The 18,084-nt window shown below is 49.6% G+C and overlaps 1 protein-coding gene across 9 annotated transcripts in view; it reads right to left on the bottom strand.

Annotated features, from left to right (window-relative positions):
• Window positions 1-614: 614 nt before the first annotated feature.
• The window catches only part of LOC122924889 (receptor-type tyrosine-protein phosphatase F-like), a 245,091-nt gene continuing 227,621 nt past the window's right edge, over window positions 615-18,084 (bottom strand). For all 9 annotated transcript variants that reach the window (XM_044276418.1, XM_044276424.1, XM_044276422.1 and 6 more), the window contains 4 exons: window positions 16,359-16,487; window positions 16,122-16,279; window positions 15,502-15,637; window positions 615-1,742 (listed from right to left, as the gene is read on the bottom strand). In XM_044276418.1, coding sequence (XP_044132353.1) covers window positions 1,668-1,742; window positions 15,502-15,637; window positions 16,122-16,279; window positions 16,359-16,487 — 498 coding nt within the window. In that variant the 3' untranslated portion in view covers window positions 615-1,667. The remainder of the gene's footprint in view (window positions 1,743-15,501; window positions 15,638-16,121; window positions 16,280-16,358; window positions 16,488-18,084) is intronic.

Raw genomic sequence — 18,084 nt, 5'->3', positions numbered from 1 at the left:
CCTCCACTAATGATGGATGAACAGAAACCAGAGACTGTAAGCCGCGCACCGGAGTGGGCTTCCCAGGATACAGTGACGTCACGAACGAGGAAAGCAACCCCAACACAAGGTTTTGCCAAAACAGAATTTTACTTAAATGTGACAATAAACACAACCACAAATGCTGGGAACATACAATAAATTTACATACACCAAGCCTGAAGGCTGAGACCCTTGTGTTGCACAGTGCAGCATGCTCCGATGGATGCAGGAGGAAAGTGCAGTAAGTTACCTACTGATGGGCACAACTAAACTGCCACACCTTACCTGTTATTACCCAAAAAAAAAACTGAATAACTGTTTGGGTGTCTGGTACGGGCTAGCCTGCAGTGCAGCACAATAGCTTACAATCTTACGAAAGCCCTACAGTATTCCCCCTCCCATAACTGGTCTGTAGCATGTGCCAGAGTATTTCTTCTGAGCAAAACGCTAGCCTGGCTTGAGTTTGTGGGAATTTTATCAGCTCTCCAATGTGAAATGTCACTTTAAGTTATGGAGTCCTTGCAATGAACAGTAGTAACACTTGTGGCCTGACACAAACAGAAACCCTAACTAACTACAGGCCTGGTCTCAGTCTCTAGGCGCCAACACTGTTATGAGGTGCGTGCACGATCTTACCGATCCGGGTCTGCTCTGCATCCACTGGAGACTCTGAACAGAACAAATGTCTCTCCAACAAGCATGCGGTACCGCAGTGTATGTCGCTTTGCTCCTCAGCACTCATCGGCATTCCTGGAAGAAATCCTCGTTCCTCTGTACAGTATCAAGGTCTTGAACACAATCAGCTTGTCTTAGCTGCAGCTCTGGTCACTGAGGGATGCTCTCACACCTGGATGCAATCGGATTCTCTGCTCACACAGTTCCTTAGTCTCAGCTTCCTCTAAGATGGCTGCTCCCTTTCCTTCTCCAGGCTCTGAAACCCCACCTCTCATTAAAATGAAAATATGCAGTCTGTAGCTGTATTTTGGAAACAGCGGCATCTTGTGGCCAAACAGGAGAACGTCAGTCCAGACAATTTAATTTAATCCACACAGTGTTCAGACAATGAGAGCTGTTTCCCCATCTCACAAGACAACGATGAAACCGGAAAATCTGTGTTATTAATACTTTAATATATAATATTTATGAAAACAAATAAACACACAATGATTACTCCCATCATCCCTACCCCCAGAAGCTTACAATATAATCTCCCTATAACACACAATACATCACTCCCATCATCCCTGCCACAAGCAACTCACAATCTAATCTCCATATGTTACACACAGTGTATCACTCCCATAATCTCTGTTCCCAGGAGCTCACAATCTAATCTCCCTATATCACACAATATATCACTCTCATCATCCATGCCCCGTGAGCTCTCAATCCCTTTAGATCGGGGGTGTCCATGCTGGTGTTATCTGCTCAGTTTTGCCCCCAGGACCTGACTGTGCTGACCCCAGTGTACGGTTCCTCGCCCCGGGTGCCTCGTGATTGTACAAGGTCATGGTGGTCACTGGGCGAGTGATGATGATAAAGATGATAATTGGTCCATATGACAGTAATTCTATGGTGAAGGTCTCATCATGTCACCAGTCCGTGAATGGAGCATCTCCTCCAGGAACCTCTCATAGATGACGCTGCTACTTGAAGTTTCCGTAAGTTTCAAATGAATCCAAGTAGCTCCGAACCATCGCAAAGCAGAAGGAATACTGGTCCTGCCAACGAGAGGTCACAGGGCGTGAGAGAGCTGCCCACATCCCAATCTATAGCTCTGAAATCCATAAACAACATTATCTTGTGATATATCCCTATTAGTGTTGGGCGAGCATGCTTGGCCGAACACTTTCACTCGAGCATCGCGATGCTTGGTACATCGTGGTGTTCGGCCGAGCATCACGATGCTCGAGTCTCCTCCCCGCACGTCTGTTGGCTGCTACGTAGCCAATAAATGTGCAGGTAAGTACTGGCACTCATTCTAATTAGTGTTGAGCGGCATGTCCCATATTCGAATTCGTTATTATTTCGCATATGCGATAATTCGAATTTTCGCATCGCATAATACATATTATGAGATGCAAAATTCGCATGTGCGCTAATGAAATCGCCTTACGAAGATTCGCAACTCAATTCAATCACTAATGTAAGAATGCAAAGCCCTTTGCCTCTGTTCTGGGACAAGTGCCGATATTCGCCTGTGCGCTAATAAAATCGCCTTACAAAGATTCGCGCCTCAATCACTTTCTAGGCAATGTGAGTAAGATCTGAGCTTTTGGACTTTTGGGAATCAATCGAGATACAGTGGGGGTGATGACTGTAGTTGACAGAGTACAGATCAATGTAATCTGTAAGGTGGAAACTAAAATAAAAAATATGAATATTCGTAAATCGAATTTTACGAAGTTCGAAGTATTCGCGAATATGGTGCTATACTATATGAATGCACAGGCCTTTGCCTCTGTTCTGGGGACAAGTGTAGATATTCGCATGTGCGCTAATAAAATCGCCTTACGAAGATTCGCACCTCAATCACTTTCTAGGCAATGTGAGTAAGATCTGAGCTTTTGGACCTTTGGGAAACAATCAATTATATGTGTACTGTAATTTTGTGGAAAAAAAAACAAAAAATGAATATTCGTTTTTACGAATATATAGCACTAAATTCGAAATATTCGCGAAATCGCGAAGTTGCGATATTCGCGAAAAAAATTCGCTTTTCGAATATTCGCGCTCAACACTAATTCTAATGCTGTAGCCATGTTGGTTACTGGCATTACAGTGATTGGCTGGCCAGAACAAGTCATATAGCACCCGATGACACATGGTTTGGTTCAGTGTTAGTCAGGGAGAGCTGCAGCAGAAGGGACAGGAACAGTTTATTTTATTTCTTTAGGCAGGGATTACTGCTGAAAGGTGTTAGAGACCCAAAAGTTATTTTAAGGACTATTGTTTTATCTGGCTGTCATATATATTATTTGCGCAATCTGCGCTAAATTGCGTGCAATTGTTTGGCCGCTGCTGACATTGACACAAGCTCTGCTGCATCTGTGTTACATTTGCGCTATGATATTTAGCGCAATCTGTGACATTCAGTGAAATTGTTTGGCGGCAGCTGACAGTGACATTACTAGCGTCACATCTCCTGTATAACATTTGCCCATCCTAAATATCTGTGACATTCAGTCTAATTTATTTGCGCATACACTTACAAAACCTGCGTTACTGTATGTGTGACATACTTGCAAGCATATATACCATTTAATATGAGCCAGGCGAGCAGTAAGGGACGGGGATGGTGGCCGTGATGCTGATGGTGCACGCAGAGGCCGTGGCCCTGGGCGCGGTGAAACTGTGCCTGCTGCCAGAGCACAAGAAACACACTCATCCACGATACCTAGCTTCATGTCCCAGTTTGCAGGGTGGCGCAGGACACCACTCTCCAAGTCACACCAGTGCGACCAGGTGGTCAGTTGGATTGCAGCAGATAATGCTTCCAGTCGGTTAATCACCACCCTGTCTTCTACCAAGTCCAGTCTCAGTAGCCAAGAGTCAACACAATCCTCACCCTGATCCTCCTTCCTCCCACCATGGAGAGTCTTGGCAAACAAGTAAGGCTACTTTCACACTTGCGTTCGGGGCTCCGCTTGTGAGTTCCATTTGAAGGCTCTTACAAGAGGCCCCGAACGGATCCGTACTGCCCCAATGCATTCTGAGTGGATGCTGATCCGCTCAGAATGCATCATTATGGCTCCGTTCCGCTCAGCAGGCGGACACCTGAACGCAGTTTGCAGCGTTTTGGTGTCCGCCTGGCCTTGCGGAGCCAAACGGATCCGTCCTGACTTACAATGCAAGTCAATGGGGACGGATCCGTTTGACGTTGACACAATATGGTGCAAGTCAGGAGTCCCTATTATACCATCGGATCTGAGTTTTCTCCAATCTGATGGTATATTTTAACTTGAAGCGTCCCCATCACCATGGGAACGCCTCTATGTTAGAATATACCATCGGATTTGAGTTAGATCGTGAAAACTCAGATCCGACAGTGTATTCTAACACACAGGCGTTCCCATAGTGATGAGGACGCTTCAAGTTAGAATATACTACGAACTGTGTACATGACTGCCCCCTGCTGCCTGGCAGCACCCGATCTCTTACAGGGGGCTGTGATCAGCACAATTAACCCCTCAGGTGCCGCACCTGAAGGGGTTAATTGTGCGTATCATAGCCCCCTGTAAGAGATCAGGTGCTGCCAGGCAGCAGGGGCAGACCCCCCTCCCTCCACAGTTTTAAATTCATTGGTGGCCAGTGCGCCCCCCCCCCCCTCCCTCCCAGTAATAAATTCATTGGTGGCCAGTGCGGCCCTCCCTCCCTCCCCAGTATTAAATTCATTGGTGGCCAGTGCGGCCCCCCCTCCCTCCCTCCCTTGTATTAAATTAATTGGTGGCCAGTGCGGCTGTCACGACCATGGTTATGGTCGTGACTCTTGGAACCGCATGCAGTTGTCTGCGGTTTGGTCTTGTTGTCAATCACAGGTGAGGGCTGTAGTATGTTACCTCACCTGTGGTTGCCGCTGGCAACATTATGTATGCGGTTGCACCTGGCAACCTGTCTTTGTAGGTGTGCCTTTTATATGTTTGGTGTGCACGAGGTTTGGGTGTGTGCACTGACATTTTTCCTTCACTTGTGGTTGTCTGCGGCAATGTGTTGTTTGTGTACATGTGGTGGCAGTGTCTCGGCCTTATGGCTGGCTCCCAGGACATGGTTGCCACGCATGTCGTTGCCGGCGGTAACAGCTGCTGTGTGATTGGTATTTGTTCACTTCCCCTTTATGTGGCTGTTTTCCCATGCCTGGTGTAAGAAGGGTTAAATCCATTCTGCGTGTGTGTGTGTGTGTGTGTGTGTGTGTGTGAACACTGGGTGTGTCTGTGTGGGTGTGGCTACATGGGCTTTTTAGCCTCAGTTTAGAGCAGAGCTCTTAAGGGGTTCTTCAGCCATGGTTTGCTGGAGACATCCTCCTGGTTATTCACCATCTCTCCAGTGAGGGCCACCCTTGTGGTCATAACTCTTGTTTGATGTTATGAAGATGTGTTTGTGTTATGCTTGTTTATTGCACCTTATGGTCCTGGGTTCCTGTATGATGTGTGTTGTGTCCGTTTGTGTTTTTGGACAGCCGCACTTGCACATGGGTCCCAGGCTTAGTGTCTGTGGCAGGTGAGTGTTGTGTTTGTGGCATTTACCCGCCATTGCCATAAGTTGTATATGTTTCCCCTATCTTGCAGCTTGGCCAGTGAGACTCCTGTTCCTCCGAATCCAGAAGGAACAGGTCGTCTTACCCTGCTCCTAGTTTAGGGCCACCCTGAGGGCTAGCAGGGACTTCAAGGTTCCGGAGTATGAGCCCTCCTACCATCAGGGTCGGCTCATACAGCTGGGAGTCAGGGTCAGATTAGGGATGCTATTAGGAGGTGACCTGCTAATCCTGTCGTCCTCGTCGAGCAGCGACCACCATCATCTGGCATCGCACGGCTGAGGGTTTTCCCCATCCTCAGCCGTGACAGCGCCCCCCCCCCCCGTATTAAATTCATTTGTGGCCAGTGCGGCCCCCTTCCCTCCCCAGTATTAAATTCATTGGTGGCCAGTGCGGCTCTCCCTCCCTCCCCAGTATTAAATTCATTGGTGGCCAGTGCGGCTCTCCCTCCCTCCCCTGTATTAAATTCATTGGTGGCCGGTGCGGCCCCCCCTCCCTCCTCTGTATTAAATTCATTGGTGGCCAGTGCGGATCCCCTTTCCCTCCATCCCCTTTATTAAATTCATTGGAGGCCAGTGCGGCCCCCCCTTCCTCCCTCCCCTGTATTAAATTCATTGGTGGCCAGTGCGGCCCCCCCCCCCAATTAAAATCACCCCCTCCCCCATCATTGGTGGCAGCGGAGAGTTCCGATCAGAGTCCCAGTTTAATAGCTGGGGCTCCGATAGGTTACCATGGCAGCCAGGACGCTACTGCAGTCCTGGCTGCCATGGTTCCTTAGCAATTTTAGAAGCATTATACTTACCTGCGCTGTCTGTGACCGGCCGGTGGTAAGTGAAAGGTCTATGTGGCGCATTGCTTATAGCACAGACCTGTCGCTTCTAAAATTGCTAAGTAACCATGGCAGCCAGAACTGCAGTAGCGTCCTGGCTGCCATGGTAACCTATCGGAGCCGCAGCTATTAAACTGGGACTCCGATCGGAACTCTCCGCTGCCACCAATGATGGGGGAGGGGGTGATTTTAATTAGGGGGGGGGGGAGGGGAGGCCGCATTGGCCACCAATGAATTTAATACAGGGGAGGGAGGGAGAGGGGAGGCCGCACTGGCCACCAATGAATTTAATACAGGGGACGGAGGGAGGCGGCTGCACTGGCCACCAATGAATTTAATACAGGGGAGGGAGGGAGGGGGGGCCGCACTGGCCACCAATGAATTTAATACTGGGGAGGGAGGGGGGGGGCCCACACTGGCCACCAATGAATTTAATACAGGGGAGGGAGGGGGGGTGCACTGGCCACCAATAAATTTAATACAGGGGAGGGAGGGGGCCGCACTGGCCACCATTGAATTTAAAGCTGGGGAGGGAGGGGGGTCTGGCGGAACGCTGAACGGATGCAAGCGTTTGCATTATAGGTGCGGATCTGTCTGTGCAGATACCAGATGGATCCGCACCGAACGCAAGTGTGAAATTAGCCTAATCCCACACTCGGATATTCAGAGGAGCTCTTTTCATCGCCATTCCTTGATTTGGATCTCTCGCCAAGCCCTCTTGAAGAGGGACATGAGGAGATTGTGTGCCCTGATTCCCAAACTCTTGAGCATCTACAATCAACAGGAGATGATGGTGGGGAATAGCAATTAGTGTTTCACGAGATGGATAATGATGAGGATGAGACTCAGTTGTCAATAAGGGAGCTTGTTGTTAGGTCAACAAGTCAGGAGGCTGACCAGAGTGAGGAAATGGAAGAGGAGGTGGTGGACGATGAAAACACTGACCCAACCTGGGAAGGTGGCAAGCCGAGCGAGGGCAGCAGTACAGAGGGGGAGGGATCCGCAGCACCGCAACCGGCTGGAAGAGGCAGTGGGATGGCAAAAGCGAGAAGGCGGGCCACACCAAACAGGCCCGAAACTGTTCCCCGGAGCACCCCCTAGCGGCAATCTCCCTTGCCAAGGGTTAGGTTTTCCGCAGTCTGGTGCTTTTTTGAGGAAAGTGTGGATTATAATAGAATTGTAATTTGCAACTTGTGCCGTACCAAAGTGAGCAGGGGCGTGAACACTACTAATCTCACCACCACCAGCATGATCCGCCACATGGCATCAAAGCACCCTAATAGGTGGGCCGAAAGCTTGGGTCCACAATCAGTGTCTGCGGGTCACACCACTGCCTCCTTTTCCCCTGTGTTACGTGCTGGCCAAGCCCCTGTCCAAGACGCAGGCTCAGATGCCTCCCACCCTGCATCTGGACCTTCGCAAGCACAATCAGCTAGCACATCTACTTCTGTGTCCTAGCCCAGCGTACAGATGTCCTTACCCTAGGCCTTTGAACGAAAGCGCAAATACCCAGCCACCCACCCACAGGCCATAGTACTAAATGCGCACCTTTCCAAATTACTGGCCCTGGAAATGTTGTCATTTAGGCTTGTGGACACTGAGGCTTTCCGCAGCCTGATGGTGGTGGCTGTCCCTCATTACTCAGTCCCCAGCTGCCACTATTTTTCCCGCTGTGCCGTCCCCGCCTTCACCAACATGTGTCCCATAACATGACCCGTGCCCTGACCAACGCAGTTATTGGCAAGGTCCACTTAACGACTGACACATGGACAAGTGCTTGTAGCCAGGGACGCTACATTTCCCTGACCGCACACTGGGTGAACGTTGTGGAGGCCGGGGGAGAGTCGTACCCTGGGATGGCACATGTGCTACCGACGCTACGGATTGAGGGCCCTACTTCCATTAGGATTTCCGCCAGCACCTACATTAGTGGCTCCAATCCCCACTTCTCCTCCTCCACTTCCACCTCTGAATTCTCATCTTTCAGTATCAGTCAGCCATCAGTCGGTAGCTGGAAGCAGTGTAGCACTGCAGTGGGAAGCGGCAACAAGCCGTGCTTAAATTGATCTGCCTAGGTGACAAACAGCACGCCGCCGCAGAGCTGTGGCAGGGAATAAGGGACCAGACTGAGCTGTGGCTCTCGCCACTCAACCTAGAACCAGGCATAGTTGTGTCTGATAATGGCTGTAACTCGGCAAGCTCACACACATCTCATGCCTAGCCCACGTCTTCAACTTAGTAGTTCAGTGGTTTCTCAAAACCAACCCCAATTTGCCTGAGCTAATGGTGTAGGTGCGCCACGTGTGTGCCCATTTCCAAAAGTCATCTACAGCTGCCGCTAGCTCACTGACTGTTGTACGACGTGAGCATGCGCTGGAACTCGATGTTCCACATGTTGGCCAGGCTTTGTGAGCAGCAGAGGGCAGCAGTGGAATACCAGCTGCAACATGGTCGTCGCCTTTTCAGTCAGCTTCTGCTCTTCACAAGCGACGAGTGGGCATGGATGTCTGACCTCTGTGAGGTTTTAAGAAACTTTGAGGAATCAACACAGATGGTGAGGGGCGATAACGCTATTATTAGCATCATCATCCCACTTCTGTGTCTACTCAAATGCTTGCTGCTCACAATAAAGGCGGACGCTTTGCATGTGGAAGAGGTAAAAATGGGGGACAGTACACAGGGTGATAACCAGACCACCCTTAGTTTGTCTTCTCAGCGCAAATTGGATGAGGAGGAGGAGGAGCATGAGACGGTTGCCTCCGCTACAGAGGGTAGTACCCATAGCAGGTTTATTCCATTTGTTGAGCATGGATGGGCCAAAGAGGAGGAAGAGGATGAGGGATTGAGAGTCATCCTCCTGATGAGGACAGCAAAGTCTTGTCTGTTGGGACTCTGGCACACATGGCTGACTTTATGTTAGGCTGCCTTTCCCGTGACCCTCACATTTTACGCATTTTGGCCAACACGGATTACTCGGTGTTCACCCTTCTTGACCCCTGCCACAAAGAGAACTTCTCATTTTTCATTCCTGTGGTGGAGAGGATGAGCAAAAAGGTGCAATACCGGAAGGTCCTTGTGGAAAAATTGCTCCAAAAATGTCCAGCTGACGTAGTTCCTTGGGTAACCGAGACAAGGGGAACACACAGCAGTTCCAACAGAGGCAGGACAACACTCTCCAAGGCCTGGGACAGTTTCATGACACCCCGCCAGCACCCTCACCATGATGCGCAGCCTACTGTCACAAGGAGAGAAAAGTTTTGGAAGATGGTGGAGTATATACCAGACCGTGTCAGAGTCCTCAATGATCCCTCTGTGTCTTACAACTACTGGGTGTCCAAGCTGGACATGTGGCACGGACTGGCGCTCTATGCCTTGGAGGTGCTGGCCTGCCCCGCCGCCAACGTTTTGTCAGAGCGTGTATTTAGTGCTGCTGGGGGCATCATAACTGATAAGCGCATCCGCCTGTCAACTGAAAATGCGGACAGGTTGACTATTATCAAAATGAACAAGGCCTGGATTGCCCCTGACTTCTCTACTCCACCAGAGGAAAGCGGCTGAACATAAAGGCACTTTACATGTGTTCTTTATAATGTACTGAATACACTGTATTCCCATCCACCCCTTCCACCACAAAAAAGGGTATATGGTTCAATCTTCCTTTTCTCTTCCTCCTCCTCCATCATATCAACATGCTTATTAGGCTGCCCTCGCTCCTAATGTTTTAGAGCATCAGCTCAGCAGCAGACCCTCGCCCCTAATGTTTTTGAGAGTCACCAGCAGACCATCAATCATAACTTTTCAAGGGTGTGCAGGATGCCCTCCTTTATGTGTAATAAGGGGTGTATTGGAGTGCTGGTTCCTTGTAATTTTTGGCAGCCCTTTCACCTGAGCATCCCAAGGTGTTCTACTTGAGCTCCAGAGCACTTTGGTGCTCGATCAACACTAATCCCTATATATAAAGTAAATGCGCTTCTGCCAATGAGAGATCATAGGGCGTGAGAGCACTGTCCACATCCCAATCTACAGCCCCGAGATCCATAAACAGCTTCATCATGTGATATATCCCTATATATAGCCTCGCTGGTCCGGGTTGTTAGCGCAGGAGCGCGGCTTTCATGTGACACCACACTGCACAGGGGACCCATGTATGGCTTACACTGGGCTGCCGTAATAAGTGGCAACCCAGCCTAAAGCCCTTTAGTGACCTCCATAAAAAGCCATATGGGTGGTCACTAGGGGTTCAGGAGACAAGAGGTGGATTATAACAGACAGGAACCTAAGCAGAATTATTGAGCACAGCTGTGTCCTATTGGAGCAGAACTGCAGTGTAAAGCATGAGAAAGGCCAGTGCAGAATTGTGAAATCCACCTGCAGTTTCATGAGAGGATTAGGGCTGTTGCACTCGAGCGAGTCCATTGTGGGAATCGTGCTCCAAGTGTGAGCCTGATCCTCCGGTCTGGACTTGCAGGAGCGCACGGCAGTATACTGATTTATAATGCTGTGTGTCTCTGCCTGACTGATAGAGAATCATACTGACATAAAGCTGTATGATCCAGCAGAGGCACACAGCATTATAAATCAGTATACTGCGCTCCTGTAAGTCCAGAACCATAGGCGTGCGCACGGGGTGTGCCTGGGCACAACCTAATGAAGCTTGCTGGCCGGCGAATGAGTGCTAACATTTTGGAAGTGCTCATTAGTACCGGAGGACCAGGAAGCGGTGAGTGCTATGTACTTGCAGCTTCCTGGTCCTCGGCTGTGCAGGGCTGCGCACAGCGTGATGCGCTTTGTAACGTCACTCTGTGCTCGCCAGTTCAGAGCACAGCCGACAGCAGGAGGAAGAGGATCGCGGGTGGCGAGGAGCGGTGGCGTCCAGGAGCAGAGAGGTAAGTGGTTTTTTATTTTATAAAAAATGAGGCTGCTGGGGGCATAATGGAGGCTAATGGCATAAAGGCTATATATATATATATATATAAACACACGCTGTATATTTTGTGCTTTAGGGTGCACACCCTAATAAAATAGGCTGCGCACACCCATGTCCAGAACAGAGGGTCACACACCGAGCCTGATTCCTGTAATGCACACGTACAACAGCCCATAGACTCCACTACCACACGACATGGGGGGGTTGTCATGTAGGTGTCACTTAATTCCTCCTAGGGGGTGCAATACGGGACGAGGACAGCACTCCAGGGAGGAGAAGCAGCAGGGGAGAAGTCCTGGAGGTCCTCAGTTCTCAGCCGGATGGAAGAAGACACAACTCATGATTTTGCTGGACTGTTTTTTTTGACACCATGTCCCATTTGAAGCCCCCCTGATGCACCCCTATAGTAGAAACTCCAAAAAAGTGACCCCATTTTTGAAACTACGGGATAGGGTGGCAGTTTTTTTGGTACTATTTTAGGGTACATATGATTTTTGGTTGCTCTATATTATACTATTTGTGAGGCAAGGTAACAAGAAATAGCTGTTTTGGCACCATTTTTATTTTTTGTTATTCACAACATTCATCTGACAGGTTAGATCATGTGGTAGTTTTATAGAGCAGGTTGTCACGGACGCGGCGATACCTAATATTCTCTGTTTCAGTTTTACATAACAAAGCATTTTTGAAAAAAAATAGATTTTTTAGTGTCTCCACATTCTGAAACCCGTAGTTTTATTTATTTTTTGGGCGACTGTCTTGTGTAGGGGCTCATTTTTCGGGATGAGATGACGGTTTGATTGGTACTATTTTTGGTGCATATGACTTTTTGATCGCTTGCTATTACACTTTTTGTGATGAAAGGTGACAAAAAATTGCTTTTTTTACGGTATTCACCTGAGGGGTTAGGTGATGTGATTTTTCCATAGAGCAGGTTATTACGGACACGGCGATACCTAATATGTATACTTTTTTTTATTTACTTAAAGGGATTCTGTCACCACATTTCCCCCCCCACAGTAAAACATAGCTACTTGTAGGTGTCCCTGAGCTGTAGTAAATGATCCCTTATTAACTAATAGTCTTGATTTATTTCTTTATAAAATCGATTTCAGTGATATGCTAATGACTTACATCAGGTGCCCAAGGGGATGTCCTTTCCTAACTTGGTGCCCAGCTGCACCCCTCGGTCCGGTGTCCAGCGCCACCTCTAATATAATATATTCAAGAGCCGGCGCGCTGACGTAATCCCTGAGCCTGTCTGAAATCCCGCGCGGGCTCACTACACACTGTAGTCTGCGCCCGTGCGGACTACAGGTAATGGCATCGTCGAGCGAAGTGCGCCTGCGTCGGCATGGTGAATCCCTTTAAGTTCTACACAATACCAGCATTTTTGAAACACAAAAAATTATGTTTTAGTGTCTCTATATTCTGAGCCATAGTTTTTTAATTTTTGGGGCGATTGTCTTAGGGAGGGGCTCATTTTTGGCGGAATGAGGCGACGGTTAGATTGGTACTATTTTGGGGGGCATACGCCTTTTTTTATGGTATTTGTCGGACGGGGGGGGATCATGTGATTGGGCGATTCCCAATATACATTTTATTACTTTATTAATTTTTATAAAAACTTTTTTTTTAACTTTATTTCTGATGTTCACTTTTGGGGGTCTGATCCCCTCTGCAATGCATTACAATACATCTGTATTGTAATGCATTGCCTGTAAGTGTATGACGGGTTGCATAGGAGACCCAGTCTGAGACTGGACAGGTTGCCTAGGAGACGGGCCTGAGACTGGATCTCCTCGGCTCCCGTAGAAGGCAGGTCCTGATGCCGTGCAAGGCATTGGGCATCCTCTGCATGGTATCGGGCTGCCTTCTGAGACATCGAGTCCCCGACACAGCAGCGCGGGGACTCGATGGGCTCACTCAAACACAAACCCCTTCTATGCTGCAGTCAGCGGCATAGAAGGGGTTAATCCGCAGCGATTGCCGATGCGGGGGGGGGTCACAGGACCCCCCTCGGCATTGTTGCAGGGTGCCCGCTGATTGATTTTAGCAGGCACCCAGTACCGATCACTGCCCGCTGCACAGCGGTGATCGGAAATACACAGGGCGTGCAGGTACGCCCTGTGTCCTTAAGTACCGGGACATCAGGGCCTACCTGTACGTGCTATGCCCCCAAGAGGTTAAGCATAACATCTGAGACATGGGACCCCCTACAGCCGGTGTCCAGACATAGGACCCCCCACAACCGATGTCCAAACATGGAGGTACCCCCAACAGCCCGTGTCCAGACATGGGACCCCCCACAGTCCATGTCCAGACATGGGACCCCCCACAGTCCATGTCCAGACATGGGACCCTCCACAACTGGTGTCCAGACATGGTGGCACCCCCCACAGCCGGTGTCCAGACATGGGACCCCCCACAACTGGTGTCCAGACATGGTGGCACCCCCCACAGCCGGTGTCCAGACATGGGACCCCCCACAACTGGTGTCCAGACATGGTGGCACCCCCCACAGCAGGTCTGGTATAACGCGGGCGTTGCAGGGAGTCTAAGCACCCCACCCCAGCCAGCTGACGTTCCCACATAAATAGTATCTCACCTTCTGGGGCCCCTACACCAGTCATATGTGGTATCAGAACCATCAACATGATGAAACATGCTGGGCCCTGTATGTCCATCCGAGCGGACGGGAGGACATGTTTTATTGATATTCCACATCTGCCAGGTGAGGGGAAGCGTGTAATGAAGACTGGGCCGGAATTGGGGGTGTGACCCCTCAGCTCCTCTCTCTGCGAAATAGGGATAAAATCGAGCGATTTTGGACCTTTCTTTGACACAATTTGGGTTGTGTTCCTCGTACCCCGTTCCCCTGGATTCTTTTCCAGCCGTCCGCTCCCTTTTATTTTTCTGGTCGTCTGTGTCCAGTACAGTAAAGTGACATCTTTAAAGGGGTTGTCTGAATAATTTTTTTTCTTTGTATGTTATTAACTAATCAAATGTAAAGGCTTTACCGTGCACTTACTTTATCTGCAGTGGCTCCTTTCTCAGATTTCTCTGAAGGTCACATGACCTGTGATGTCAGCTTCTCTCCCTGCTCTGATGATGTCTCGTGCACGAGCAGGTCTGTGTCTGTACAGGAGAGGTCACTGTGGTGGACACACCCCCTGCACTGACATCACTGTGCTGGCCACACCCTCCGCACTGATGTCACTGTGGTGGACACACCCCTTGTACTGATGTCACTGTGGTGGACACACACCCTCTGCACTGATGTCACTGTGGTGGAGGTGGACACACACCCTGCACTGACATCACTGTGCTGGCCACACCCCCTGTACTGGCTGAGCTGCTGTCTGCTCTCTCCCTGGATTCTTCAGGGAAAACTTTAACCCCTTCAGCAGCACAGACTCAGGGCTGAAGGCTTTCCTGAGTAGCTGCAGGCAGTGAGGAGACAAATGCTGGGCAGAGGGCAATGTCATTGTACAGCTGGGACTTGTAGTCCTACACATACAACATGCTGCAGAGTCTCCCAGCAGGCGGACATGTCACTCAGGGCAGCTCTTGTATCCTCTACCTTAGCAGTGTCATTATACAGCTGGGACTTGTAGTCCTACACATATACATGCTGCAGAGTCTCCCAGCAGGCAGACATGTCACTCAGGGCAGCTCTTGTATCCACTCCCTTAGCAGTGTCATTATACAGCTGGGACTTGTAGTCCTACACATACAACATGCTGCAGAGTCTCCCAGCAGGCAGACATGTCACTCAGGGCAGCTCTTGTATCCACTCCCTTAGCAGTGTCATTATACAGCTGGGACTTGTAGTCCTACACATACAACATGCTGCAGAGTCTCCCAGCAGGCAGACATGTCACTCAGGGCAGCTCTTGTATCCACTCCCTTAGCAGTGTCATTATACAGCTGGGACTTGTAGTCCTACACATACAACATGCTGCAGAGTCTCCCAGCAGGCAGACATGTCACTCAGGGCAGCTCTTGTATTCGCCCCCTGAGCGGGGGAGGCGCAGAGATTGCTATTATTGCAGGTAAACAAAGGAAATGTGGAAATAGATGAGCGATTTATCTTATCTCAGTTATATGTCGCCGCCCATCAGATTTACAGCGCTATATATATATTTTTTTTTCCATAACTCGGACAACCCTTTTAATGGTTTTGTGCCCTGATCGAGCCCAGTAACCGCCATTATACGTGTGTGAGTGCGCTTTGTGTTACCGTGTGTCTGCCGTTAGTGGGGTTAGTACTACGGCGAGCCCAGGGGGACAGGGTGTCACACCTGGTCACGCCCTCTGCTGGGTCACATGATAGGGCGGTCCCCGTACCTGACAGGGTGTCACGCCCTCTGCCGGGTCACATGATTAGGGCGGTCCCCGTACCTGACAGGGTGTAACGCCCTCTGCCGGGTCACATGATGGGGTGCATACAACTTACCACACAGCACTTACCTTACTAGGGATAAACTGGCAGCGTCTTTTCCGGAGCAACCGCACGGCCTGGGAAACGTCTACGACGCCATCGCTGCGGATCTGATCACAGAGAATCAGGCCGGCGCAGAACAGTCCGCAGCGGCTCGCACCATCACTGCAGACATACACAGGCGGATCGTTATTATCAGTGTCTGCAATCACTTCCAAAGCTGCAGACAATTCTGCTGGTACAGCATGTCCTATACTCCAGTCACACCCAAACCTGCAGACATACTTCTGCTGTTACATCATGTCTTATACTCCAGTCACATACAAACCTGCAGACACAATTCTGGTGTTACAGTATGTATTATACTCCACTCACATCCAAATCTGCAGACAATTCTGCTGGTACAGCATTTCCTATACTCCAGTCACACCCAAACCTGCAGACACAATTGTGCTGGTACAGCATGTTCAATACTCCAGTCACATCCAAACCTGCAGACACAATTCTGCTGGTACAGCATTTCCTATACTTCAGTCACATCCAAAGCTGTTCTCACAGTTGTGGTGTTTTCATCTGGGTGCTGCCCCCTGCTGGTTTGGAATGTACACAGGGGTATATACTAAATACACGCCCAGGGGCGGCCACTTACCTGCAGGTGACCAGGATGTGGCTGTCCGCCATCTGCTGTTGACGTTTTTCCACGTCCCCGATCAGGGTGACGAGGGCAGACGGATTGTGAGGGAGATCCCGATCCAGGGGCCACGAGTCCAGCTGCCACAGCGTCACGTCCAGAGCAGAGTCCAACATCTGGAAGATCATGTGATCCAGGAACACAGTAATCAGCCAATCACTGGGGACATAAGTCACATGACCCGTCTACACTCACCTCGTCAGCCCTCCTCACACTCAGCGACGTCCGTCTGTAGCCGTTCTCTGACTGTTTGACAGTCGCCATGACGATAAAGCCCCCATAATTGGATTCTCCCCGATGTGGCCAAAAGCGCAACAAGCCGATCTGCAGGGCGAGACGTTCAAAAAGATGATATCATTACATGGGGCCCTGAATCCAGAACCTCGGTACAATGTGTCAGTGTGAACAGCGCTCTGTGAGCTCAGAACTGCACATACCTCTCCTGTCCAGATAGTCTGCTACAATGTGTCAGTGTGAACAGCGCTCTGTGAGCTCAGCACTGCACATACCTCTCCTGTCCAGATAGTCTGCTACAATGTGTCAGTCTGAACAATGCTCTGTGAGCTCAGCACTGCACATATCTCTCCTGTCCAGATAGTCTGTTACAATGTGTCAGTCTGAACAGCGCTCTGTGAGCTCAGCACTGCACATATCTCCCCTGTCCTGATGGTATGTTGCAATGTGTCAGTGTGAACAATGCTCTGTGAGCTAAGAACTGCACATATCTCTCCTGTCCGAAGGGTCTGTTACAATGTGTCAGTCTGAACAATGCTCTGTGAGCTCAGCACTGCACATATCTCTCCTGTCCAGATAGTCTGTTACAATGTGTCAGTCTGAACAATGCTCTGTGAGCTAGGCACTTCACATATCTCTCCTGTCCGGATGGTCTGTTACAATGTGTCAGTCTGAACAGCGCTCTGTGAGCTCAGCACTGCACATATCTCTCCTGTCCTGATGGTCTGTTACAATGTGTCAGTGTGAACAATGCTCTGTGAGCTCAGCACTGCACATATCTCTCCTGTCCGAAGGGTCTGTTACAATGTGTCAGTGTGAACAATGCTCTGTGAGCTAAGAACTGCACATATCTCTCCTGTCCGAAGGGTCTGTTACAATGTGTCAGTCTGAACAATGCTCTGTGAGCTCAGCACTGCACATATCTCTCCTGTCCGGATGGTCTGTTAGAATGTGTCAGTGTAAGCAGCACTCTGTGAGCTCAGCACTGCACATATTTCACCTGTTCGGAGGGTCTGTTAGAATGTGTCAGTGTGAGCAGCACTCTGTGAGCTCAGCACTGCACATATCTCTCCTGCCCGGAGGGTCTGTTACAATGTGTCAGTGTGAACAATGCGCTGTGAGCTCAGCACTGCACATACCTCTCCTGTTCGGATGGTCTGTTACAATGTGTCAGTGTGAACAATGCTCTGTGAGCTCAGCACTGCACATATCGCTCCTGTCCAGATGGTTTGTTACAATGTGTCAGTCTGAACAATGGTCTGTGAGCTCAGCACTGCACATATCTCTCCTGTCCGGAGGGTCTGTTACAATATGTCAGTGTAAACAATGCTCTGTGAGCTCAGCACTGCACATCTCTCTCCTGTCCGAATGGTCTGTTACAATATGTCAGTGTGAACAATGCTCTGTGAGCTCAGCACTACACATATCTCTCCTGTCCGGATGGTCTGTTACAATGTGTCAGTGTGAACAATGCTCTGTGAGCTCAGAACTGCACATATCTCTCATGTCCGGATGGTCTGTTACAATGTGTCAGTGTGAACAATGCTCTGTGAGCTCAGAACTGCACATATCTCTCATGTCCGGATGGTCTGTTACAATATGTCAGTGTGAACAATGCTCTGTGAGCTCAGCACTGCACATATCTCTCCTGTCCGGATGGTCTGTTACAATGTGTCAGTGTGAACAA

This window comes from Bufo gargarizans, chromosome 1, assembly GCF_014858855.1.
Source record: "Bufo gargarizans isolate SCDJY-AF-19 chromosome 1, ASM1485885v1, whole genome shotgun sequence".
Taxonomy (NCBI): domain Eukaryota; kingdom Metazoa; phylum Chordata; class Amphibia; order Anura; family Bufonidae; genus Bufo; species Bufo gargarizans.
The sequence above is the reverse complement of the archived record's forward strand: the minus strand, read 5'-3'. Positions and strand labels throughout refer to the sequence as shown.